This window comes from Ursus americanus, chromosome 3 (genome assembly GCF_024610735.1).
Source record: "Ursus americanus isolate L20-20 chromosome 3, mUrsAme1.1.p, whole genome shotgun sequence".
Classification (NCBI taxonomy): Eukaryota; Metazoa; Chordata; class Mammalia; order Carnivora; family Ursidae; genus Ursus; species Ursus americanus.
This window is the reverse complement of record NC_142129.1, coordinates 24,933,965-24,960,411: the sequence shown is the minus strand read 5'-3', so window position 1 is coordinate 24,960,411 and position 26,447 is coordinate 24,933,965. Positions and strand designations below refer to the sequence as shown.

General features: G+C 38.5%; 1 protein-coding gene across 2 annotated transcripts in view; it reads right to left on the bottom strand.

Annotated features, from left to right (window-relative positions):
- Window positions 1–4,094: 4,094 nt before the first annotated feature.
- The window catches only part of GRM8 (glutamate metabotropic receptor 8), a 723,043-nt gene continuing 700,690 nt past the window's right edge, over window positions 4,095–26,447 (bottom strand). Inside the window, exons 10-11 of one of the 2 annotated variants that reach the window (XM_087860847.1) lie at window positions 10,922–11,223; window positions 4,095–4,656 (exon numbers count right to left, since the gene is read on the bottom strand). In XM_087860847.1, the coding sequence (XP_087716973.1) occupies window positions 10,927–11,223 (297 nt within the window). In that variant the 3' untranslated portion in view covers window positions 4,095–4,656; window positions 10,922–10,926. The remainder of the gene's footprint in view (window positions 4,657–10,921; window positions 11,224–26,447) is intronic. The other variant, XM_045792722.2, reaches the window with a different exon arrangement.

The following is a 26,447-nucleotide window of genomic DNA, read 5'->3' as shown; positions in this document are numbered from 1 at the left end:
ATTTTAGGTGGGTGTGTGTATGTGTGTGTGTGTGTGTGTGTGTGTGATCTTTGTAATTCAAATACCGGTAACGTAATGCTTGAAACTCGGGGAAGTAAAACAATGAAATATCACTCATCAGAAAAATAATCCCAAACTTGGAAATAGGCGAAGGATGTTAATTCTTTCAGTGTAGCACTGAATTTCTATCAGTGTGGTTACTTCATAGCTCTGAGTTACAGGTGTTAATTTGTTGATTTTTATTGTGTAGATTCAAATAGTGTCTGTCCAATGAAATAGAAAACCTAAATGTTTATAGTTTATTGTACTATAAGACACTAGTTTTATATCTAGCCCTGTGACCTATCCATATATGAGTGCGTGGGTATATGTATGTATTCATATGGATAGTCCAAATGCTCTTTGGACTAATCTTAACATCTTACTGGTTCCCTCATTAGTTAAGGAGTCGAATAAATCCTTGACTTTTTTGCTTCACCTCTGTATGAGAATTATATTTTTAAGTTTTGAAATTATACTTTAATACTCTAAGACTCTTCATTAGCTCTCAAACACCATTCTATGTTCTAGTGAACTTACCTAATGAGACTTAGTTTATTGGTAAATAATTTTACGCTTACATCAAAAACTGATATATTACATTTGTTATTTGTCTTTCCTGTTTTTTTTTTTATAACCACATCACCCTTTTCTCTCATCCAAGTCATAACATAGTCAATTCCTATTTTTTCATAGGTCCCAGTCCATACTTGGCCATGATGACTCTGTATCAAGTTATTTGTCAAAGTTAGCTCTGCCTAAGTAGGCAAGTAGAAGAAAAATATTCTATAGATCCGTTTTTTTTCTTTATCCTTATCACTCCAGAAGCAGATATGTAAATCAAAATCTGATACAAGACTTTACACTAAGTTCAACAGAGAGAAAAATATTCTGAATGTCCTACTGGGGCGTTAAATTAAATGAGAAATAATGGCAACCAAAGGTAATAACGTCGTTAAAGGTTATGCTGCAACAAGTTTTAAAGAGGAAAGAACTGAAGTAGAATAATCACAGAAAATACATTTTTAAAACAATTATTGTTCTGCTTTTGCTACTGTGCCTTTAATGTGACACTTTCCAACAGTGACAGCAAGTTTCTGAACATTCGCAGACATAATTTCTTCTTAAGGAAATCTTTTCTTCTAGTGATGTTCAAGTTTTTCTTCATTATTCACATGTTCATTAAAGGGAAACCGTAATAAAAGCAAACGAAACATTGCTAAAGCTGATTGTATATGATTAGCGTATTCTGCAATTTGGTATTATTTCTCGCTCATCCTCTTACGCAGCTTCATTGTTATTTTTAGCAATTTTCTTCCAGAAGTTGAATGAAAATACTGACATTAAAGGAAATTAAATAAATGAAGTGAGAAAAATTGGTAAGTTTGCATGATAGAGTTTGAAAATGCTGTTTCTCCCACTTGCTGACTGGATATCAGTGTTGATTAATAGAATTTTGAAAACTGTTAGTATTCTTTCTACATTGTGATCAGTAAACAATAGAGAATATAGAGTTAAAAGGGGAAGAAAATATAAATGATACAAATATCTCTTCCTAGTGAGATTTCCTGTAATGTGGTTTTTCATTTCAATTGAAAAAATAAAATCCTGTTCATCTAAGATGCCAGTTATTTTTGGCAAAAAATTTCTTAAAAACTCCAAAAATTAAGTTAGCCATTTGGTTAAATGTTCATAATGGTCTCTTTCAGGTTTAAATTTATGAGTGGTTGTTCTTAGGAAGAACATTAGTTTGTGACAGATCAACCATTGATTTAGACACCTTTAAATATTAAGTAGTATAAGCTAATTTTTTTTTTAATTGAGGTCAGATTTGGCCCAAGGTCACACGAATATATTGCTCACTGTCTACTAGTGACATTTGCTGAATATTACCTTGGGCTACATTTTTAGCATTCCCTCTGGCACGGTGAGATTAGATGGGATGTTTCTTGGCCAGAATAAAACACAAGGTCGATTCTGAAGAATATAATACTATATTTTTTTTCCATGCAACTTTGCATTTGCTTATCTATAGTACACAGGCAGTTCATTTTAAAGCATAGGGCTTATGAACCACTACTAGCACATGCTAAATCCTTCACCTTACAGGATGCCTCCCTACATTGTCCCAGCCTATATGACTACCTCCTGAGCCCTCAGCAAAATCCCTGAGAAAAAAAAACACAGCGGAGGTCAGACTTCTCCAGCCCGACCGTAATAGGTTGTGGGAGTTAACCTCCCACTGCCTGGGGCGGGTGATCATTTCATCAAGAAGAAAGTTCTCCCCGGAGATAGTGTTAGAAAGGATGATTGGGATATGCAAATCTACAAAAACTATTATTCAACTCTATTATGAGTTAAGTAAAATTTTGTAGAACACCAAACAAGTATCAATTATTTATAAAAGTACTTAGAAAAAAAACAACCCATTGGTAAGTTTGTAATAGGAAGAACAGTTTTGAAATGTCATGAATTATGTTTAATTTATTTTTCTTCCTAAAGCCTTTAAAAAATAATAACCCACCTTTGGCCTGAGAGCCGGCTCTGCTCTCATAATCACCCTGTTGCATCCACTTACCCTGATTAGAGTCAATTAGTAAATGAAAACATACTTGAATTTTGTTCTTTGAATGAAATGCAAGGCTTGTTTAAAATTCAAGCATTTTTCTCAACCAAACATATGGATACTTACTAATTGAAATTAAGTAAAAAAAACGTTTTAAAAGCCATTAATAATCTCCAATACAAAGAAGACTGTCAACTTAAAAATTAAAGTACAATTGCAATTACTTTTCTTGGTATGGCTATTGATTCTCAGATACATGGCACAATACAATGTACTAAATGTGCAGATAGAAGTTTATTTTGTTTTAAACTATGTTTTATCTAGAAAGGCACACCTAGAGGTGGGTTTAGAATCCTGATTACAGGATCGTATTTCTCAGAAACTCAGATTATCTGAAATTTTGAAAATAATGCCTTCACTCCTTGATGTAAATATTGTCAAATACTAGTAGGAGAAACTCAACAAAAAGCCAGTGAGTACACATTTCCTTCTATATGCAGCTTTCTGTCTCTGTAGGTATCTAGGAAATGTTGCTACAGGTGAAGGAGCCTGAGCTGTGCTCTTTCAACTTTCTATTAAATAAGGTGACTGTCAATATCTGGGTTGAAGCTACAGAGCATAGATAGTTCTTTATATCTATAAGGAGTGCAATGAGCCATCCAAGCTAACTCAGCAGAGAGAACATTTACTAACAAAATGATTGTAGAGACCCCTTGGCTTGATGGATGTCTGGGATCGGGTAGACTTGAGGAGCCCCTGATGAAGATGGTAACAGATTTGAAAGCCTTTAACAGGCTCCTTTTATCCGTCCTAGCAGGGTTTATTAGCGTGACCAGGCTTCCTGTTTCCTCTCTTTAATGATACTGTGCTGTGAACCAACGAATGTTTTCATTTGGAAAATAAGAAAGCATTGACATGTTATCTGAACTGTGGTTTCTTTAGCGATGCCAAGGGAATAAATATGCTAATTCTGTGCTTTGAGGAATGTACTGGGTAAGGCCCATTACTTCACTGATTTCAATGGCTACCAGGCCCAGGTAAGAAAAGGTTAACAGCACATACCTTGAAATATTTCACTGTGCAAAAGTTTTGACTTAGAACATGGAGAATTTCAGTGACCCTTCCATATACTTTTGACGGGGATTTTCATATTATATTCTCCATAGTAAAATTTAACTCATCATTTGTTAATTAGGATACGTGAAGCAATGTACCTCAAGCTATTGCTTGATTCTTCATAAAAAAAGCAATTACTATGAAAAGTTGCATCAATTTTGAAATAGTCACAGAATCTTAAACAAACAGTGCATTTTCATAGAGGAATACAAGCCAGCCTTCTTCATACACACACGAATGTAAAAGTCACAGTCCTCGAGGGGATCATATTACCGTGGGCTTTTACATCCGCAGTTACCAGCAGAAGTGCCAACTGGAAAGAGTGTTCCCTGGCTTTAAAACTGGAACGAAACAACTCTCAACATTTGCAAAACATTCCTTTATTATTAGAAATAAATTATTTGTATAAAAAACTGCATGCGTCAACCATTGCATTTATTTTTAGCACAACCCAGGGCTTCGATCCGGTCAGCCGTTACAAGAAACAGATTCATTGTCTTATACGAGTGGAACACGGTGGGACAGGAACGGGAGTTCTCACAATCACAGAAAAATACAAGAATAACATCAGACATGGTTTATTTCAACAGCTTTTTTTTTTTTTCACAAGCTAACATTAGTTTTCCTTTTGTGATTTTTTTTTTAACTGCTTATGAGTAAGCAATACTTTAGCTTGACACTCATTGTTGTACTGTATAAAATGGGTTTTGTTTCCCTCTGTTCTTGATACTTTTGGCTCATGGCTACTTTGTGTTCCTTACAAGATTGACTATTGATTTGATTGACTGTAGTCTACAGAGATATCCAGGAGTGAGTTTTGGCGGTGTCATGTTTATCGTTTCAGATCACATACCAGATTTCTTCATATTGTACCATTTCCCTGTTTCAGATTGAATGATTGCTGTAGCTGATATATGTTGTCTTAGTAGAGGAAGCTGTTAAGACAAATTAAGACAAATTAATAGTACATCAAAAGAAATTATTTTGCTAAAATGATTTTAAAATTCAAGTCCTATAATCACTTTTTTATGCTATTCCAGTTTTACAACATTAAAACATGTAGTAGGAATTCAGTGATCACAGGAATAATGCAGCAGCAGTTTTAATCCGTAAAACCATGAGTCTTGTTCATAGTGTATTTAGCAGAAAACTAAAAATGGAAAAGTTCTAATAATAATAAATTTAGGTGAAATTCAATTTAAATGTGTGTTTTGAGTAATAAATGAACACACTATGCAGTCAAATGCTCTACCACTGAGCTATACCCCCAAAATGAGTACACTATGAAAATGAAAAAAACACATTATCTATCCTACAAAAGACAAAAAATATTTTTTTTACAACCTATGTTAAAGACCTCAGTTCTTTGAGTCTGATTTGAGGATCAGAAACAGGTAAGTAATTATAACTAGTTGTGCTTTGAGAATGAATATTTTCCATTTAAAACAAATAATACTTTTATTTTGTTATTATTTATTTATATTTTTAGAAAGGGGGAGAAACAGAAAAGAGAGAGGGGCAGAGGGAGAGAGAGAGAATCTTTTTTTTTCCCCTGGTTTTCTCATATTTTATTTTATTTTTAATGTATTAATTGTTTCAGGGGTACAGGTCTGTGATTCATCAGTCTTATATAATACCCAGTGCTCATTACAACACATACCCCCAGTGTCCATCACCCAGTCACCTCATCCCTCCACCCCACTCCCATCCAGCAACCCTCAGTTTGTTTCCTCTAAGTGTCTCTTATGGTTTGTCGAGAGAGAGAATCTTAAGCAGATTCCACACCCAGTCCAGAGCCTGATGAGGACTTCAATCTCATGACCCGGAAATCACGACCTGAGCTGAAATCAAGAGTCAGACCCTTAAGCGACTGAGCCACCCAAGCACCCCTTAAAAACAGGTAATACTTTTAGACTCTAGAAGTGAACATAGTAAAATATGAAGTACATAGAGTATTTGTAAAGATCAAAGTAAATATGTGTGTTGCCAATACATATTTATGCTTGGTTTCAACCAAAGGATACAAATGGAGATGTTTAAAAACAAAGACTCCAAGAAGGAAATAAATATTTAATTGTTCTGGTGCCAACTCACTATAAAGAAAACTTATTATTATAAGATTATTAGAAAGATATGAATAGAGTATTCTAAGTCAAATTTATACTCATGCTTAAATTTTCCGAGAATGTAAACTTAAATCCAAATAATTCCTTTGGTTTTTTTGAAAGATGTGATGGAATAAATCTCTGTTCTAAAATTCAAATGCGATGTCCTATTTTTTAGTGGCATTCTGGCATGCATAATCATAAGAAGAAAAATGTGAACAAATGCTAAACATGTATGTATTTCACTACATAAATCCAGTTCAGGATGAAACAGATTTTTAGGTAATTATTTAACTTTTGAGCGTTAAATAAGCAAATTATAAAGCTCCTCCTCTGGAGGCATAGAACTGGCGATCAGACTCATTCCATTTTCGTTCACATCAACATCATAATTGACTGGACAAGTTCTTAACTGAGGCTGAGATCACATAAAGTTCACAATCACAAAAATAAATGCAGAGAGTGTCAGGAAGTGCTAATCATACATGATTTTACTATTTTTGATTTCACTGAATATTATGAGCTTCATGCCAAAAATAGCTGACATATCTGCTTCTCTTCTCTCTGTCGTTCACACTTCTACGTTATTATTGTGGCACACGGAAAGGAAGTAAGTTTTAGACCTGGTTTTAAAGTACATTCTGTTCCCTATAAAATGAGTTTAAAAAAAAAGATCTGTGAACCAAGTCACTGGGCCTCAGTTTCATCGATAGTCCAAAATCCACAACATTGGGTGGTCATGAGGATGGAGGTGGAGTAGGTTTGTGGGGGAGCAGCTTTGTCTGGCAGAACAAATATGGAATCCGACTTTCCTACTCACCCCTTCCAAAAGGCTAGGTGTCTGTGATGTTCAGTTGGGTGTGAAGTGAAGCACAATGACTTTTATGCTTGTGTACTTTAAAAATTTTTTTTTTTAATTTCTAAATATATAATGCTCTCATATACCTCTCAATTTCCTGTAAGAAAACAAAATCTGTACTTCAACTATCTTTTTGAAGGACTTTCATATAGTCTTTGAAGGAAGATGAAGAAAAATTGTCACAAGAGTTAGAAAAACAATCCTTAAAAATGGTAGCTCAATGTCCTGCCTTATTCAGTACCTTCAACAGTAGTTAAAAATGTAGGAAATATTTATCAAGTTTGTAGATGGATGGAAAGAAAAATTATGGTGGAAATAGAGGAACAAGAGCCAAAAAGACCTTGAGGGGGATGATATTCAGAAGATGTTAATTTAACAGAAGGTGATCTGGATCAGACCATTCAAGGATCATTCCAACTTTGAGACCCTATAGCTAATTAAAGATTCATACTTCATTCTTGGAACTCTTCAAAGTTATCCTCAGGGAAAAAGATGGTAGAATTCTACTGAGAACTCTATCATTTACAAAAGGAAAGTCATCTTAATTTTTCTAATGGTTAGAAAAAGGGATGCAAGGCTATGGACATGGATGATTTAGTCAACGGGAAAACAGTGATGAGGGGCAAACTGTGAAAGGCAGAAGTCTTGCGAGAATCCTCATCCTGGAAGTATTACAGAGCGAAGTAGATCAGAGATGTGCGTGTGAGCTACTAGGGAGTTTTTACAGTGGCGATGAACACACGTATGTGACAATCCGTTTTGGAATACAGCAAGAGTGAATTGCCTTGTGGACACCACACTGTGTTCATAAGCCAGAGAAAGTAGTTCTACCTTCAGCAGCAGCTGTTTTCATGAATTATTCATGAACACTGCTTAAGGAATACCATGTCACAGCATTTGTTAATTGGGTACAGTTGATAAATTCATACACATCAACTGTGTTTCTAACTCCCTTTCCACACACTTTTATGAAACAACACTTGACCTTTTTTTATGTGAAATGTAGTACTCTGCAAATTCAGTAATTAACATGGACTCATTGGTCTCCCTTCCAGCTTCACATTCCTTATCTTTATTCTGTGGAGATTTTGAAGCTTTAAACCCTTAAAAATGTGGCCAGAATTTCTGGCATTAACAAGTAATCTTTAAGATGAACGTTTCTAGGTGTAATGGATTTAGAGAGCTCCATAGCCATGAAGGAAAAGCATTGCATGTACATCATAAATACATTGCTAATTGCTCAGAAAAACAATCCCAACAATGCAATAGCAGCCATAATTACCCAAATCCTTCACATATTAAAAAGAAGAAGGAGGGACGCTAAACAGTAGTTTTTGAATTTTAAGTCTTTTCTATTACATTTTCAAGGCAGCAATGACACTTCTACCTTATTTATATGGTGATTTGTAGTGTACAAAACACTTTCTCCCACGTCACTGTAGTGGTAACTTGTCACACGTCTCATAGCAGAAGGTATGAGAACGCAGCAACATGGATCTGTTCTGGTGGATTAACCAGCCCTCGATTTACTGAGAACGGACTGCTCCCATCCCCACAGGAGGCATTTTAAATCTGAGGAAGGAAGCACGGGGTGCCTGGGTGGCTCAGTCTGTTGAGTGGTGGACTCTTGATTTCTGCTGGGTCATAATCTTGGGGTCCTGGGATCTAGCCCCACATTGGGCTTCATGCTCAGTGCAAAGTCTGCTTGAGGATTCTCTCTCCCTATCCCTCTGTCCCTTCCCTCGCTGCAGTTCTCTTTCTCTCTTTCTCCAGAATAATTAAATAAAATTTTGAGGAAAAAAAAAATCTGAGGAGGCACAGTCCTAAGTGCAGACAGCTGAAAGACAAAGGCTTTTCCAGTGTTCACTTCTACTTCTGAAGACATAAGACACACTTCTAGAAGAAAAATATTGCATTTAAGTTATCAGGGTTATTGATACTTGTGGGGCATGTGATTTTAGGAGACTCCTGCCTCAGTGAAAACCACTGGTACGGGTAGTCAAGGTAACAGGGACGCATGGAGTCCACGATACCTGGTGATGCAACTGAACAGAGATGAACCGTGGCTCCTGCAGTGGGATCAAGGGAGGATGTGTGAAGATTTCACGCGCTGTCTCTCCTGAATGTGTCAACTATAATTACTTCATCTGGACCCAATTTTTAAAATCCAAACGTCTTAAAAGATGAATATACTAAAGTTGCCAAAGTACAATTTAACTGTCTTTCAGGTAGTAATTGACTTTATCTTGATTCATCTTCTGAACTTTCTTTTACCTTCCAAAAGTGAGCACCGGACTCCTGCAGCATAGTATAGGCTTACCTTCCATACGGGCACCACATTTATGATCTTTCATTCTTACTTCAGAGAAAATAGGGAAACGCATGCTTGCTATGTAATTTCCACTTCAATATCAACAAGAAATAATAGAAGGAAAACAAAGCATGTGAGACTTGCTTCTATTAAATACGGGATTAGTCTTCATCAGTGCTGGGAATATTCCTCTGCAGGGAACCTTTTTATTTTTCAAAAGGGTAGGAAAATTTATTAATTTTTTTCTTCCACCACTTTCCAGAAATGAGTCTGGGATGACGGGTATTTATTTCAATGTCTGGTTGGTTGTTCCCATTTGCAACCATATTACATAAAGTTTTCTAGATTGTTGCTAAAAACCAAGTCCAACTATAGGCTCTGGTGAGTTGTGGTAAGAAATGCCAACAGCTGGCCAACAGCAGTTTACCGGCGTCCTCCGATGGCTTTTAACTGTCTAGACTGATGCTCTCACAGTAGAAAAACACAGATAAAATTCTGCCCTCAAATCACAAGCATTGAACTCTGACACCTTTGATAATAGTACAGTGCATCTTTTGCTAAAAGACCAAATAGGCCCATTATTACTAAATTGCTTACCTATAATCAGAGATGATTATAACAATTTGTTATCAAAACCTATCTTTATTGTGACTTCTCTCACAGTTTTTCAAGGTTTCATGTTTGCGGAAAGGTGACTGTGGGGAGTGTTTGCGGAATTCTTAAAAGGCTTCTTTATGTACAAGTGATGAAATTTGGTTATTAGTGAGCTGAAGGCAATCTTCCCAGAAAATCTGACCAATAATTCCAGGAAGTATGATAGTGATTGTAGCCAATAAACTTAATTGATCAATACTTATCTTTTAAGGCCATTCCTGTGTATGGAGCATTAGAGTAGCCAGTGTTCATCTGGAAATCTTGATGTAAAGAAAGGTTTATAAATCTAGTACAGACTCTTATGTTGTCATAATAATTACATCAGATAAAATCCACACTTAATCTTCCCTGTATTTCATGTCAGAAGTACAGAGAACAGGGAATACAGCCTGCTGGAGAATCTGAGAGGAAGAGAGTATTTTGCATAGGGTTTTATCCTTAATTATTAAATAGGTAGGTTATATTTCCAAAAAACAGGAAGCCTGAGGTCTAATGCAAGAACCTTTTGATCCATCTACAGAAACTAGTAAAGATTGTATTTTTTTATTTTACTGTACTCAGCTATCTGTGGTATTTTACAATAAAGATCTTCAGCTTATTTGCTACTCTTCCATAGATACCAAAATGGACCAGTTAAACTCTACCAGATTAGCTTGGTACTGGTGTATTGTTATCGTGTGCTCCTTCAGGGGTGACTACAGAGAAGAAAAAAGTGGATGAAGAGGGGTCAAGTGGAGTGATGGCTGACAGAAAGGACCGTATTTTCAGGGTCATGAAGCATTCAGAAAATAACTCTAACTATCTTAATTATATCTAAGAAGGGGCCACTTGGGGGAAATAAATATTATGATTTAACCTGACATGTTGGCTCACTAGTTTTCTCATTTCCCTAAATACCTAAATATCATATCATTTATTTGTGTAAGATCTCTGAGCAACCAATAAACCAATAAAGAACAACCAATATTGAACCAACATAGATTGGAGCATAGTTCCTAAGTGCTAAAAGATAATTCTATACATGGAAGGTAGTTCCAAGCTTCAGATGTTTGGTAATGCCTCAGAAGGGAGGCACGAGTGTCATACTTTGTAAAAGAGATTTTGTGTGCATGGCCATGCTCTGGAGAAGAGCCACTCGCCTTGAAATCATTCATTGGGTTCTAACCAAACGGTTCTAACTGCCATCATGGTCTCATGGTGTGCGAGCAGCACCATGCCCCTGGAACCATGGAGCACCGTCCCCAAGACTAGAAGAAGAATGTTCAACGTACATCTATTAGGAAGCGCTCCCGCTCTTGACCATCGGAAAGTCTACAGATGACTTACTGTTGGTTTCAAGACTCTCACAGAGTTCACTTTTCACCTCTCCATTGGGTCTGTCGTTTCCTTTTTGGATCAGTTTGCTTTGCATGGTGGCAGCTGTCACCACGGCCTTGAAGCTCCTCTTGCGTTTTTGAACGTTCTGCTCTGGATGAAAAATTATAATATAAACCTTGGGCATATAGAGCATGCCCAGAGACACCGAAGCGCTTAAACTCATGGAGACAGTAAGTGTTGTTGTCTGGATGTACATCTGAGGGGAGGAAAAAAGAAAGAATCAATGTTGGTGAGCCTGATCTAACATCAGGCAAATAGCACAACCTTTTTCTGTAGTGACTGCAGCTTCTCCGCTTGGGGTGCATGAGAACGTACTTACAGAAACTGCCCTTGATAATAGTCAAGCAACTCTTTGTCCCTACCTGCAAGTATGGGTAAAGTTGTTTTGTTTATGGAGCCTAATTCCTTAAAACAAACACAATTAAGCTGATGAAGTGAAGTTTCCTTTTTAGATTATAATTAAACATATATAAGAGAGGGAACAAAACCGTTCTGGGCAAAGACTAACATTTTATGCTGCACATCCCTTCTTCAGACAGGTATTAGACGGTCAAGTGTAATTCTTTCAACAATAAACTTAACCTAGAAGGTTATAGTGGAAATGAGTGGGAGTGAAATATTCCAGAACATCACCACCCACCGTTGTTTGAATAATGCTAGCATTTGCATCTTCACATCATGACTTAATTTCAGCTGTCAAACCTGATAAATCATGAGGATGCCATAAGGGCTTGATTTTGTAATACCACCACCCCCCAAGGACAATTCCAGAGGGTTTCTCAGTGGTGACATCATAACAAAATAAACGTGGGTGCTTTTACAAAATACATGACTCTTGCGTCCAAGATTTAAATATGCCTTCTGGGGATAGTGTCCTGGCATCTGCATTTTGAAAGTTCTCCTCCCGTGCTCATGTGCTCATTCCTTACGCTTACTGCACTGAAACTGACTGCTCTCTTACTTACAAACAGCAGTCTCTCTGGAAAATTCTTCTTCCTAGAATCTAGAGGTCAACAAGCTGAAAAGCCAAACCTAAAATCACTGCTTTTGGTTTTTTCATTATGGTATGAAAACAGACATGATAGCATTTTAATCTTCTTTTTGAATTTCTCAGTGTTATTGAGTTATAACTGAAAAACAGAAATTGTGTATTTAGGGTGTGCAGCCTGATGTTTTGATAAACATACATACTATGAAATGACCTTTGCTCTCAAGTAATTAACATATCCATCACCTGGCCTGGCTACCACTTTCTTTCATGGTTTCTTTTTATGTTTTTGTGCTGAGAATGCTTAAGGTCCACCAGTTTAGTGAATTCCAAGTCCATCACACAGTATTGTAAACTGTCGTTGCCATGCTGCCTGTTAGATGCTGAGAACGTCTCCATGGGGAGCTGAACCTGCCTGCGTTTTGACCGACGTCTCTGCATTTCCTCCTTCCCCTCCACCTGGCAAACACTGTTCTATCCTCTGCTTTGATGAGTCCGACTGTTTAAGATTCTGCGTATAAGTAGATCATGCAGTATTTGTCTTTCAGGGTCTGGCTAATTTCACTTAGCATCGTGTCCCCCAGGTTGATCCATGTGGACGCAAATGGCGGGATTTCATTCTTTTTTAAGAATGAATAATACTCCATTGTAGGTATAGATCACATCTTTAAAAATAAAAACCTTGACCTACTTCCAGTGTTCCTGTCCTGAGCTCAAAATATAATTTCCCCTAACTAACTTGGAATACTGAGGCCACAAAGAAGCAGTTAGAGGTCCCCTTTCTCCTATCTAGGATCCTCGTTAGTATCTGTTCGCTCTAACAACGTCTCTGAAAATGTAAAGTTCTCACATTGTATCAGGCAATCCCCAGGACCCGAACTAATTGTATCCTTTTAAATAAAAGCTCAGAAACCATTCACCTTCAGAGGTAAGTAGCTGAGTCAGCTCCTGTTTTAACAGAGGGCAAAGCTGTGAGGTAAAGAACTGTCCAAACGATGGGAGGAACTTTGGGTACTAGTACTAAGAGACTGTCCTTGTCTATGAAATCACACCATGTGGTTACTGAGTTTACTCTTCATCTACCGCTAAGTCTGTCCTTGCATAAGACCTCATTGTGAGTATGGGAATACCCTTCAACAGGCGATACAGATGGGTTTGTTTCAAAATTCCCTTCCTTTAGGAAGTCCTCCATGATAAATCTTACCTTAAGGATAATGTTACAATGGTGTCTTATTTTACTTCTAAGCACTAATGCATTGAAAAATCAATGCAGTGGATCACTTACCAATGCATAACTCCGTAATTATAACTGATTTATATGTAATTATAACTGTGATTTAATGAACTTTGTAGTAAATTAGGAAATGCACAACTAGGGTATAAACTTCTTAGAGCCTGTAACCTACATTCTTTTTCCTTATAGACTTCTAAGGAACTATACAAGATTCTACACACAAAAACTACTGAAAAACTGCCCATTATTCTCAGGTATATAAAGATCTTCGAGATCAGGTTTCCACAAGATTGGATTTACACAAATCATACAGACTATGCCTTCCAAATTTTTCCACTCTGCCAAACCGACATCGGCTATGGCTACAACACAGGGTTGGAGACATTTTAAGTAAGAAACACAAAGTGATGAGGTATGAATCCAGATTCTAGGTTGGGCTCATGCATATTAGCTTCAATAGAGACATGATTCAAATACATTCCTCAGCAAAGTGATAAATTACTACACGTCATGACCTCTCCTGCCAATAAGTGAAATCCTGTGTTAAATTTGAGAGAACCAAGGATCTACTACAATTAAAAAAGTCCTGATAAAATACGGATGTGTGCCTTCAAATCCCTGTAAGCTTTGCCATCTACTTTTAAGCAACTTCTTATTATGAATACTCATACACTTCAAAGTGGTAGTTAATCCTCTCTAAATTCCTACTTATTCCCCAGTTAGCATTGCTGCAGGAAGCCTATGCAGAAAATAGGCTATGGAGAAAGGATATTGAAGTAGGAAAACGATACCCCCAAATGCAAACCACCAACATAAATACCCCAAAGCCACTCAAATAGCTAACCATCGGTTTTGTCCCAGTCAGACCCTGCCAACTCAATTTAGCTTAAAAACAAACAACAAACCAACAAAAAGCCTCTAGGGGTCAAACAGACATAAAATGATGGGAACACCCACACTGATTAGCTGGATTCTTTTTATAAATCTTAATCTGTTGGTCTTGCTAAAATGTATACTACTAATCTAAATAATACATAATTACCTTTCTATTTTGAAAAACTTGTAAATTTTCTCGGCTACCATAAATATAAATGGTAATTTTCTTCCCTGATTCAGAATCATTTCTGTAATATATAATAATTTAATCTTGATAAATATTAGGCATGAAGAAGATTCTGGATTGCTAGCTTCCATATTAAATGTTACCGCAGTGTAGTCTTTAGGGAAACCAACTCAGTGGAAGATGGAATAAACAAAGACATGAGGATTAGACAGTACTATGCTTGGTATCCAAATTCTCCGTCAGACACTATGCTTTCAAATTAAACCAAAAGGCCGATTTTAATTATGTGTTCTCTTAAAATAACTGAAAAATTTTCATGTAAAGGTAATACAGAAACAGCATCTATACAAAACTGTACCCTAAAATCCAAAACCTTACAGTGGCCCAGCATTTGTTACAAGGCATTGCACTGTGAGTAAACTAAGTTTTTGAACTTCATCTTTGAAAATTTAATGAAATGAAAAAGTCACATATGCATAACCCCAGTGAAAGCAGCAATGGCAAAACACACAAATAAAAATGCTACCTGTTCTCACTCTAGATAAACTAATGGATTCGTGCCTTCCAAATAGCTTCCATATTTAAAAATAAATGTAGAAATCATACTAGAAGATTGAAGGTGAACATTTGATTCCAAAAAAACTCAGGGGGATGTTTGTATAGCTATAGAAAATTCCAATTATCTAAGGCATGTAAGAAAGGAACACCACCACTTACAGTTTTTGTTACTGTTGTTTTTAAGATAAAGAAGTTTACAGAAAACTCTGGAGTTGCGTTGTAGGTGGCAAAAGCCTCGAGTCCACCCACCAGGTGACAATCTAAACTCTAATAAAACTTCCCTGGCAATTGGACAGCTGTAGTGATCTTATTTTCCTCTCTGACCTTTAATTTCTTACCTATGAAGTTGGGGGAAAATAATACTTTTCTCATAGAAGGGGTACCGGGTGGAATGACATCATCTTTATAAAATGCCTCAAAGGTACAAAACAGCAGTAGCTCCACAAAGATGATTTACCCTACGGCTTCGAATCTAAAAGGACATTAACAAAGCATCCTTCCAGGTATCAGGATAAGAGAGGGGCCTGTGAGGCAGTTACCCAAAGCAGTTTTGTTTCGTGACTAGCTGACTGCTATGCGCTAACTATACGATGTCAAGGAAAAGGCTTTTGTAACCTTACTTCAAAGTGGGCAGAATACAATTTTGCCCAAAAGTCAACACTATTTGCCGATGTCAAGGCCATGTTCACCGCCTGTGCTACAATTCTAGAATAGCACGCTGGCCCTCTGCACCAAAGTCACAGCTCTCCAGAGAGCAGAAGGGCACAATATTAACTCCCTACGACCAACATCAATCCATTGAGAGATGCTGACAATGGTACCGGACACGTTAACCTAACCTTTTCTCCAACCTTTTTTTTAATGCCCCACCTCTGCCCCTTGGCACTCTAAAATATTAATAACTGGAGGAATGGGAGTATCTTTTCTCTTACATCCACTGGTAGCCTCTCCCTTCCTCTACCTCCACACCCACAGACATTTTGAACCTGAAAGAGTCAGATGCACTGAAACAGATTTAACTGATCTCTGGAGAAGCCAGGAAGGGCTGGCAATGGAGCAAACTACTGTGACACCTTTCCTGGGACCTAGTCTAGTAACTCTTCGTTCTCCAGAGGGGTCATTTGTGCACATCCAGGATCCACTGAAGGTAGGTCATGACCTGGAATCATTAACGACTCCAGGAAGAATTGAGGAGGGAAGAGGTTCCATTACTTCAGGAAAAAGGTCAGTCTTCTACCTGCACAGAGAACTCCATAAACTGGGACGTCCAACCTGGTAAGTTTACAACCCCTTAGTGACAACATGACCTGTTATGAGACCTAAAACCCAAGGCAGGCTGGTGCCATCTGATAAGAAACAGATGCATTATTTATTCCTGAATATTTCTGCCTTGCCTTGGATGGTTGAATCTCACTTGTTTCTACAGCAGCCAGATTCTACCTGGCTGCATTGCACACAGTCTGATCAGTCACAAAGCCGTGGTTAACACTTGAAGCCTGCCTTTCTCTGCTTCTGTTACCTGTCCCCTCATCTGTGTGTCCCTCAAAGTGGCATCTGAATCCAGAAATGGATTTTTTCTTCTTCTTGTCAGCTGAGCTTTAGTCAATGGACCTCAAAATCTCATTACTAGGGGTTATTTAAATTTTTTTTTAAACAAGTTTACAAAGAAATTGTGGAGTTGGCTTGTGGTGGCAAAAGCCCCAAATCAACCAATCATGGAGCATCCAAACTCCAACAAAACTCCCCTGCACTTGGGTCCAGGAAACATCAAAGGCAACAATCCAACGCTTCTGGCTGAGCCCGGAGGCTGGTGAACCAGCACCAGTCTCTAGCAATCATTCTACCATTGTTTCTGTTTTGTTTTATTTCAGATACCTTGCTGGTTTCTTCTACTTAGCCAATTCTGAAGGATCCTCCTCATCTCTGTATTATTTTTATATTGACGTACCCCAACCTCAGTCCTTCACTATATGCCTGTCTATCTGTCTGTCTTTCTATCGCTCTGAAACATTCTCTGTCTTCATTGCTCTCCTGATCGTCACATTTGACATTATGGCCTTAAACCAGGACTGGGTCCCTGAGTGTGCTACCTGTACACAGGTCCCTTCACTCAGAAGTCCCTTCACACTTGGTTTAATGCTCTGCTGTCACTGTTCTGAAATTCTTAATTTTTGAACAAATAGACCTGCATTTTCATATTTCACTGGGCCCTGCAAATAATATAGGTAGCTCTGCCTTGAAAAACCATTTCTATGCTGACAAATTCCAGACTTCCCTAAGGAGATCTAATCACCTTCTGGGTACTCCCCTTGGATGTCTGATTCATACGTAAAACTAACAAGCATCCGAACACCACCTTCATTCCTAAACCTACTCTTCTAGTCATCTTCTTTATCTTCATTCCATCATCAATTTTCCAAGGGACAAAGCCCTTGAAATTGTCCTTGACTCCTCTCTTACACTCTTTATCTATGAAAAATCCTATTGATTTTACCTTCAGATTTTATCCACACCAGTCATTTTCTCCTGCCCCCCCTGGAACTACATTGGTCTTAGCCAACGTCACCTCTCATTTGGATGGTCACAGAAGCTGTCCTAGTGACTTCTCTTCTCGCCCTGCTCCCTTCTGTCTGATCGTCAGATTGATCTTAACACAGCAGATGGAATACTGTGACCCTACTGTCAAAACTTTATAATGACTTCCCACTGATGGTGTGCCTACAATGGCCTACAGCGTCCTCTGAACGGAAGGGTTTTACTCTTTCCCTCATGCATTCTCTTGCCACCATACTGGCCTCCTGGCTGATCCTGGAACATCCAACCATGCCTCTGGTTTGGGGCTTTTATATTTGAAGACTTGCTCCTTCATTTCCTTTAGTTCTTTCCGGACCTGTTCTTCTCAGGGAGACCTCTCCTAAACATTCTCAAATCCTGTTACGTCCCACCCTCTACCAGCAATCCTCAGCTTTATTTTAATCCTCGGCATCTAACATTTTCTAGCATAAAGGTCTACATATTTTACTAATTTAATTTGTGTATTATCTATTTCCCTTAATTAGAATAAAAATTCCATGAGTACAGGGATTTTTACCTGTTTTGTCCACTGCTACAAACTCAACCTAGGAACCTCACCTGGCTGGCATACATTTGCTACATTCTTTGAGGAGGGATAGGACCTTACTCTTCTATTTGGCATTTAAAGGAAATGACCCATGTAGTTTCAAGAGGGAAACAATCAGAGTCTAAAGCTGGAAAAGCAGAAAATGTCTCAAATCAACATCTAGACTGAGACGGAAACTCTTGGATGGATAAACATGATGCTCTTTTAAACTGTAAAGATGGCGGTCTCGTTCTCAACTCAGCAACAGACAATGTAAATTAAATCAGTGGTCTCCATTGGGGAATATGAGAGCTCTGGGCTCAGCCCCGGATCCCTCCCCAATGTAAGAACGTTATAACCAAGGATAGTCCACTCACAGTATTTATAAGCTTCCACAGACGTAACTCGAAGGACTTTAGGAGACAATTGATGTAAAATATTGGCGCAGCACCTGGCATATAGAATCAGTAGGTGATGCCTACTATTGTCCTAACTTTACCTTGACCCTATCCTCTATTCACCTTCCTCCATTCCTAACAGTACTGCTCTCTCAGAATCAGCCTCAAGACTTTTAGCCTTTTTTTTTTTAAGATTTTATTTATTTATTTGAGAGAGAGAGCGTGAGCATGAGTGGGGGGAGGGGGAGAAGCAGACGCCCCGCTGAGCAAGGAGCCTGACTCGGGGCTCCATCCCAGGACTCTGGGATCATGACCTGAGCTGAAGGCAGATGCTTAACCAACTGGGCCATCCAGGCGCCCCGATTTTTAGAGTTTTAAATAAAGAACACACATGCACACACGTAAGATATGGGCAGAAAATATTCATATGGAAATCTGCCTTTTGCTTGTGGGAAACTCTAGGGTCAGCACATTCAAAGACTCATAGTCAGTTTCATTCTGGGAAAAAGCACCATCCTGAGGGTTGTGCTTCTCCTGTCAGGTAGAAATCAGAGTTGCTGACCCACCCACAGGTCAGAGACATTACACTGTGTTTTCATTAGAAGAGATGGAGATGGTTTGCTCTGACCCATTCGCAATCTCTCATCACATCCCCTTTTGGTCAGGACACATGTTAAAAATGAAGAGTCAAATCAAAGGACAAAGCCTATGGATGCAGAACTGGGCTGGTTCACACGGGAGGTCTAAATCCTTAACCTTGGACTTACCGGGAATGGTGGGAACCAGATGCACAGAATAATAAAGCATTAACTAACAAGTAGATCAGCTCTGCCAAGGGTAGACAAGGACAAGTGGAAGCAAACTCATGGTCCTCTAAAGAGGAATAACAGATATTGGATTTATAATGAGTGTTTATAATTAAATATACATGATATTTAATATTGGGTTAGTAAGTACAGTAATTTATTTTTTATTAAAGTCTGATAGACACTTTATAAGGTGGATGTTTTAAAGGAGAACATGATTAAAATGTACTCTTTAATTTTCAATTATTCGACATAAGTATTATTTATAGAAACATAGTAAAACTAATTTCTCAGACAATGGTGTTGCATTTTCTACTGTGACATGCAAATGAATATGACGCATCTACTTGCTGAGCATTTATTGGCTTCTCTTTTACAGGTATTTTTCTCCATGTTTCCCTCCACAGACTCTTGCTTCCACGCTGCCTTTTAGCACTCTATCGTTTTGCAACAGCATGATCGGAGCTAAATGTTATCCAATAAGGAAAAAATTATAAATGAAGGTCAAAAAGGAACTAAATGGAAAAGATGTACCAGAAAAAAATTTAAAGACAAGGAACTATGGAATAATAATATTAATATGGAACAAAATAGAATTTAAGATAAAAATCTTAAATTATGCAGGGGCGTCTGGGTGGCTCAGTCAGTTAAGCATCAGACTCTTGATTTCAGCTCAGGTCATGATCTCAGGATGGTGGGATTGAGTCCCATGTCTGGCTCTGTGCTCAGCCCAGAATCTGTTTTGAGATTCTCTCCCTCTGCCCCTCCCCCACTCTCATGTGCTCCCTCTCTCTCTCTCTAAAATAAATAAAATCTTTTTAAAAAATCTTAAGTTATACAAAGATCTATCCATGTATCTATCTACCTACCTACCTATCCAAAAGTATGTTATCACAATGTATGAAGAAGCAAATCATAGAAATACAGGAGAAATTGACAAATCCACAATTACCATGTGAGATTTTTAACTCATATTTTCAGAGATTTAAATTTAAGTATACAATATAAAATTAAGGTTAAAAATAGTTTGACTCAGGTAACAAGATTGCCATTTTAATTGCATTATTTTAAAACACAATGGAGAGGAGGGGGGTGGGAGGGATGGGGTGGCTGGGCGATGGACATTGGGGAGGGTATGTGCTATGGTGAGTGCTGTGAATTGTGTAAGACTGATGAATCACAGACCTGTACCCCTGAAACAAATAATATATCATATGTTAATAAAATAAATAAATAAACTCAAAAAAAACCACAAAAACCCAGAAGAATGAGGCTTTAGATTACTGAAAAAGACAAATGAATTCAGGAAACATATAAGCTATCTCCATCCCCCTCAAAAGGCAATCAAATTAGAATTGTAATTAATGAATAAAAGTTTTTATTTGTAAAATAAATAGCACCCTGTAAGTAGTTTGCATTAAAAAAAAAATTAGGAACTATTTAGAAAAGGACGTCATGAGAGCAACACATATGAAACTTGTGGATGCAACCAAAGTGGTGCTTGAAAAAAAGTTTAAAGACTAAAACGACAATCTTAGGAAACGGTTAAGTCTTGAAATTAACTGCGGAACTAGTCAAATGTAGAAGGAAGGAAATAGCTGAGATCTGAGATAAAAAAAGAAATGAATGATACAGAAAACTAAAGCCAGTAGACATAACCAAAAAAACCAAGTCACATTTGGTAATATTTTATCAAAAAAGAGAGGTAAGACATGACTACAGACAACATATATATTATAGAGAGGACGTAAATGTAGATACAAATCAGATTTTCAAATTATTTTTTTTAAAGATTGTATTTATTTGAGAGAGAGAGCGAGTGAGCAGGAGCGGCAGGAAGGGCAGAGGGAGGAACAGGTCCTGCACTCAGTGGGGAGCCCGACACGGGGCTCGATCCCAGGACCCTAAGATCATGACCTGAGCCAAAGGCAGACGCTTAACGGGTTGAGCCACCCAGACGCCCCTAGATTTTCAAATTAGAAGAGCAAATTATGCATAACTTTATGCCACTAAATATACACATCTAGAAAAACTGCATTATTGCCCAGGAAATAGATATCGGAGGTGAGGGGGGAAAGAAACTGGACAGATTGAGAACCATGCGGGAAACATGAGAAAGAGAATCCCTGACAGAACAGTGATCCCGCAGCCCTGAGAAGGGCAGCGTTCCCTAGACCACCCACCAGCGTGAAAACAGGGAAGGCGCCCACCCCAGCTCCCCTTCTGTCCCCACCTCTCACCTTTGACAGATTTTCATCAGCGCGTTCATGGTGCCTTTGATCTCATGACGGGTAGGGCCTCAGAGCTTAGAAAGTACAGTCCCTTTCAGATTAGAGGTCCAAGCGCTCAGGAAACACACGGGCAGAAGAGCTTTTCTGCTACTCACTCTCCTCCTCTAATCTATAGCCTCTCACTGCTGTGGGTAAGGAGGGAAATGGGGACGAGCACCCTTCCCCAGAGTCCTGAGAAGACTACTTATAGTTGCTGTGCAGGACCTCCGCTCGCCCCTTATCCATGGACTGTCTCTGAAGAGCCGAATATTAAGATTGGCTGCTTTGCTAAGATTAGCCCTAAGACAGGCGAGCTGGGGAAGACAGCGACGTAGCTGTCTCTGAAAGGGTTACAGCTCCACATCGGACTCAGCCTCAAAAGGTCGAAACCCTCCCTGTGTCCCAGGCTCTGACGAATGGCATCTCTCATTACTCAGCAATATTTTTACCTACTCTCGTCATGTGCATGCCCAATGCCTCGGTGCTGGTAGTTCTGGCTTCGTCTTATCACCATTTCTGAGACGAGCTCCAGAGGGATGTGTTTGGGTGTGCAGAGGTCTCATTCCTAGAACTGGTTCTTCCACAAGATACAGATGAAGGTCAAAGCGGTCAGATTTCTGCGGAGGAAAAACCCCAGACCTAACGTTGTTTTAGACTTTGTATTACTGTCCCCTATCATACAGGCATCCAAGTAGACACATGGGTAGGACTGAATGCCAGCTATGGAAGAAGCATTCAGAAGAATTAAAACGCTACCAATACATATATGGTGACCTTGCCAAGTCGTCACGCTCAGCCGTGGTGAAGGCCTGCTGCTACAATCAGACCGGTGGTCTGCCTCAGTGAGTCTGAGCGCACAGATGGGCACTAAGTACCTCATGTTGGACGCTCAATTCTTTGTGGTAATGACAGCTTTCAAGAAAAGATAACTATTTCAGATGGGTCTGAGACATCGAAACACCCAGCAATCACAGCCTGAAGAAGTTGTGGGTATCCAATGACAACCAGTGAGAGGTGGAGAATGTTTTCAGCAGGCTTACGCTTTTCAGTCACAGCTAAAATTTCCTCTTCCTACAGATCATTCGATAAACTCTATGGTGTGAAAAAGAGCTTGGTGGTTCTACAATCCCACCTAAAACTGAAAAACCTTATCCGGCTTTAGCAGAGCCTTGTACTCTGAATGAAGCTTCTAGAAACTAACTCAAGGTCCTTACCACACTAGTGTCACCCAGCCAGCAGGACCATTTCTTGACATTTATATTCTCCTCCTAGTAGTGCTGCAAATGACGGAAGTTAGAGCAAGAGACTTGTCGAGTATGAGCTAGAACCAAGAATCTTGTAAAGCATATTCTAGAGCCGACAATCAGAAATCCCAAACATCTAAATCTCCTGGGAGAGCAAACCCAGAAGTCACCCCAGATTTCCCCCCTTCCAAAAAGCATAGTAGCAGAATTGGCTTCGTTGATATGCTGGATGCACATGATTCATTTTGACTCCACTCAGATCAACTGCTTAGGTCCTGAGTGGCCTCACTCACCTGCATCTGAGTCTTCTCCTCCTGGGGCCCTGTGTGGTTCTGTGGAGAGTAACGTCACCGCATTACTCTTGTCATGGTCAATCAGCTTTCAAAATGATACAGCTCTGACATTAAATATGCTACCGAACCATCAAGCAGAATCCTGGAATTTTCTTGAAACTCACCCAGCTCTTTACGCTACCCTCACCTGTAAACCAACTTAGAGTGCTCTGTGATGCCTATTCTGCGACAAACTCAATAGCCCGGCCTCTCCTCCCTGCCTCTACTCTGTGGCCTTAACTGAAACTTCTCTCTTCCTAGAAAGACTGTTTCCCCTCCAGTGTCTCCAGTGATGGTTGATGTTATTCCCTTTAACTGTATTCCTCGGGGAAGACAATAAGCTTAGGGCCTTCCTAACTCCCCTTTGCTATTTCTAGATCATGTCAGAGTCATTCTCTTCCTCAAATACCTTGCCTTATTAACTATCACAACATTCAACTCTATATCGTCTTCCATCTTGTTCCTATACCTGCCATCATTTGCCTTTTCATTGGAAGATCTAGCTTTGGCTCACGGCCCTGCTCGCTGTCTCAAGCAATGTGCTTATTTGGGGTAAATTCTACATCCGTGTACATGATTGTTCCATCCCCCTGAACTGTAATTCCAATTATTTTCCTTATCCTCCTCATTTGTAATGATGTTGTCCATTACTCCGTCCATCTCAGCCACTCACACTCACGATCACAGCCCAGATCTTAAATAGTCTTTTTAGTTTCTTGTAATAAAAGCTATAAAATACTTTTGGTTTAATATATTGGTTTTTGGTAAGAGATTATTTACATTATCTTGTATTTTTCTTTAAGTCATTCCATTTTTCACTTAGAATAAATATAGAGTTATGTCCCCAGGCTTCAGTGATGCGAGCACTGTTGCCCAGGTGTGACAAGTAGCTAATATCCAGAAGGGATGGGCATTTCTCATTTCTCATAAGGCATGTTTCTGTAAGGAAATGGCTTGCCAGACAGCTATTAAGGTACCAGAATTAATGTAAATGTGTACAGGGATTTTTTGCAATAAAACTGGTTATGACTTGTTCCAAGTGTTTTAAAATCGAGGCTGTTAACTTTGCTCATACTTCACTGTGATAGGAGGTAGACTTTTCCAAGTGTGAAAATACTTGTATTTTCCTAAATAATAAAGTACTGTAACTTGTATTTTCCTGAATAACAAAAAAGTAAACCCAGCTATTATCAAATAAAGTATGTGCAGTTATAATAGCTGTTTTATACATTATCGTGTCAACATTTTTAGTTAAATGTTTTATATTCAGAAAATGACTTTACATGTGTAGGTTTTATGTTAATTACCAACATCACAACAACTATATTTACTACAGTTTTCATTGCAAAGGTCCTATTACGTGATGTATTAAATAAACTTTTATGGATGGCATAAAGACAATTGCCATATGTACTATTGTATGTATAAAATAATATCTCAAAGACCACAAATCAATTATAAACAGGATTTTGGAACATAAACTATTTTTAAGTTGAAGGACCATCTGGATGCTATTATTAAACTGTGTTCCTAAGAGCAGGAGTAGAGAATTATGTGGACAAATTATCCCATTGGTAAATCTGATAGACTGAGTTCCAAATATGTTCAAACTATTGATGCTTCAGACTTCAGGATAACTGCACCCAAGTGAAACCTTTAACTGCCATGGAGAAAGCAGCACTGAGTACTCTCTCTTTTAATGTTACAGAAAAAATAGTCCTGTACTTTTTTTTCTTTTATTACTTTTACCAAACAACTTTAGGTGCAAAGTTATAAATATAGTAGCTTACCAAGGAGAACATTCTGAAGAAAAAACCAGACATTTTTAATTGGGACCATTGGGTGTGGCAGAGGTATCAAAATGTGTGCTCCTCCTTCCATTTTTTAGAATTGTTTCTGGAAAGTTCCTGATCAGTCCGGGACAACTGACTAGGAACAGTGTGGCCTTGTAACTAGTACTCAACCAATATCACGTGAAAGTAAAGGACAAATGTCATAAAAGTGTTTTACAGGATTTAATACAAGAAACCAAGAAGTGTGTGTACTCTCTCCGTAGTTCTTTCCCTTTTCACTGACTGGGTGTTTACTCTCATGAGGCACTAGACGATGGTAACAGTACAGGATGGAAAAAATAGGGGTCCCTGAATCACCACATGGAGGAGAGCAGCCAGTCAACCAGGAACAGCCTCAGACTATTATGTGACTGGGAAAGAAAATTGTATGATCCGAGCATTCACTTTGAGTTATTTTTCTGCAGGTTGTGGATTCGAACTGACCAAGTAGTTAGTCAGCCAACTGACTAACTGACAGTCAACTCCGGCTAATGTGTGATGGCTGAGCAGGGTGAAGGATAGTGTCTATGGCTGTCAGAGAAACAGATTTACAGTGTCCTCAGATGGATTGTAACGATCAGCCTTGAGAACATCATTACCATGTTCTAACAAAGTGTCTAGTCTATCAAATATAATCCCAAGCCATTAAATTTATTCCTAGGTTCAGTGACCTCGGTCTTTGGTTAGGAAAAGAAAGAACCAGGCTGGGTTTTCTATTAAATTTTCAAGGAAGAATCATTTCAGGCACTTTATATAGGTTTCAGGACCTAAGGGAGTTTATAGGAAAGTAAGCCTATATAACTCAGCACTTCCAAAAGGAAGTTGGACTGTCAAATTAATAGTCAGCAATTTAGCACCTGTGCCTGATGTACAGCCTTCTCTTTGACCCCTTTCCTCGGCTAGTCCACATCTAACCCTGCCTCGAAGCAGCTTCCTTGTCACTGAAAACAACTATGGCCAATCTCTGAATACGTAAAAAATAAATAAATAAGCTACAGAATCATGACCGAGAACTCATCTATCACACAGTAAACTTTTTCCAAGTTCTATAATGTCTTATTTTTTTAAAATATTTATACTTTGTTTCTATTGCAAAGACTTCCATGAATTTCTATTACATATTATTGCCATCAATTATTTACTCCGCTCTTCCCTGTGATTATATATCTCATGAGCCACTCCTTGGGGAAGGACTTTCTTCTCCATTTCATCCTTATCAAGGTTCATCACGTGATATGTTTTAAGCAATGAGTTGTGAACAGATAGGATGCATCTGTATGTATACGCCTGAGCAGAAGAAGCTTTAAGCCTCATCGAGTGGTTGGTTCTCGCTCTTCTCTCTGCCAACAGAATGGTATATTCCAGAGAGAGGCCATCCTACAGCGTACAACTATAAATCCTTGACAAGCAACGCAGATGAGAAATAAGCCCCTGTTGTTTTTTGCAAGCCACTGATTTTTCAAGTTGTTTATTATAACGGCACCCACTAGCAACGCTTAACTAATATATCCTGGAGACTCAATTTGGGGCAATTGAAAGGCCATTCTATTGAGAGTCAGAAAACCAAAGTTAAATGCTTGACTTTGCCACCCCTG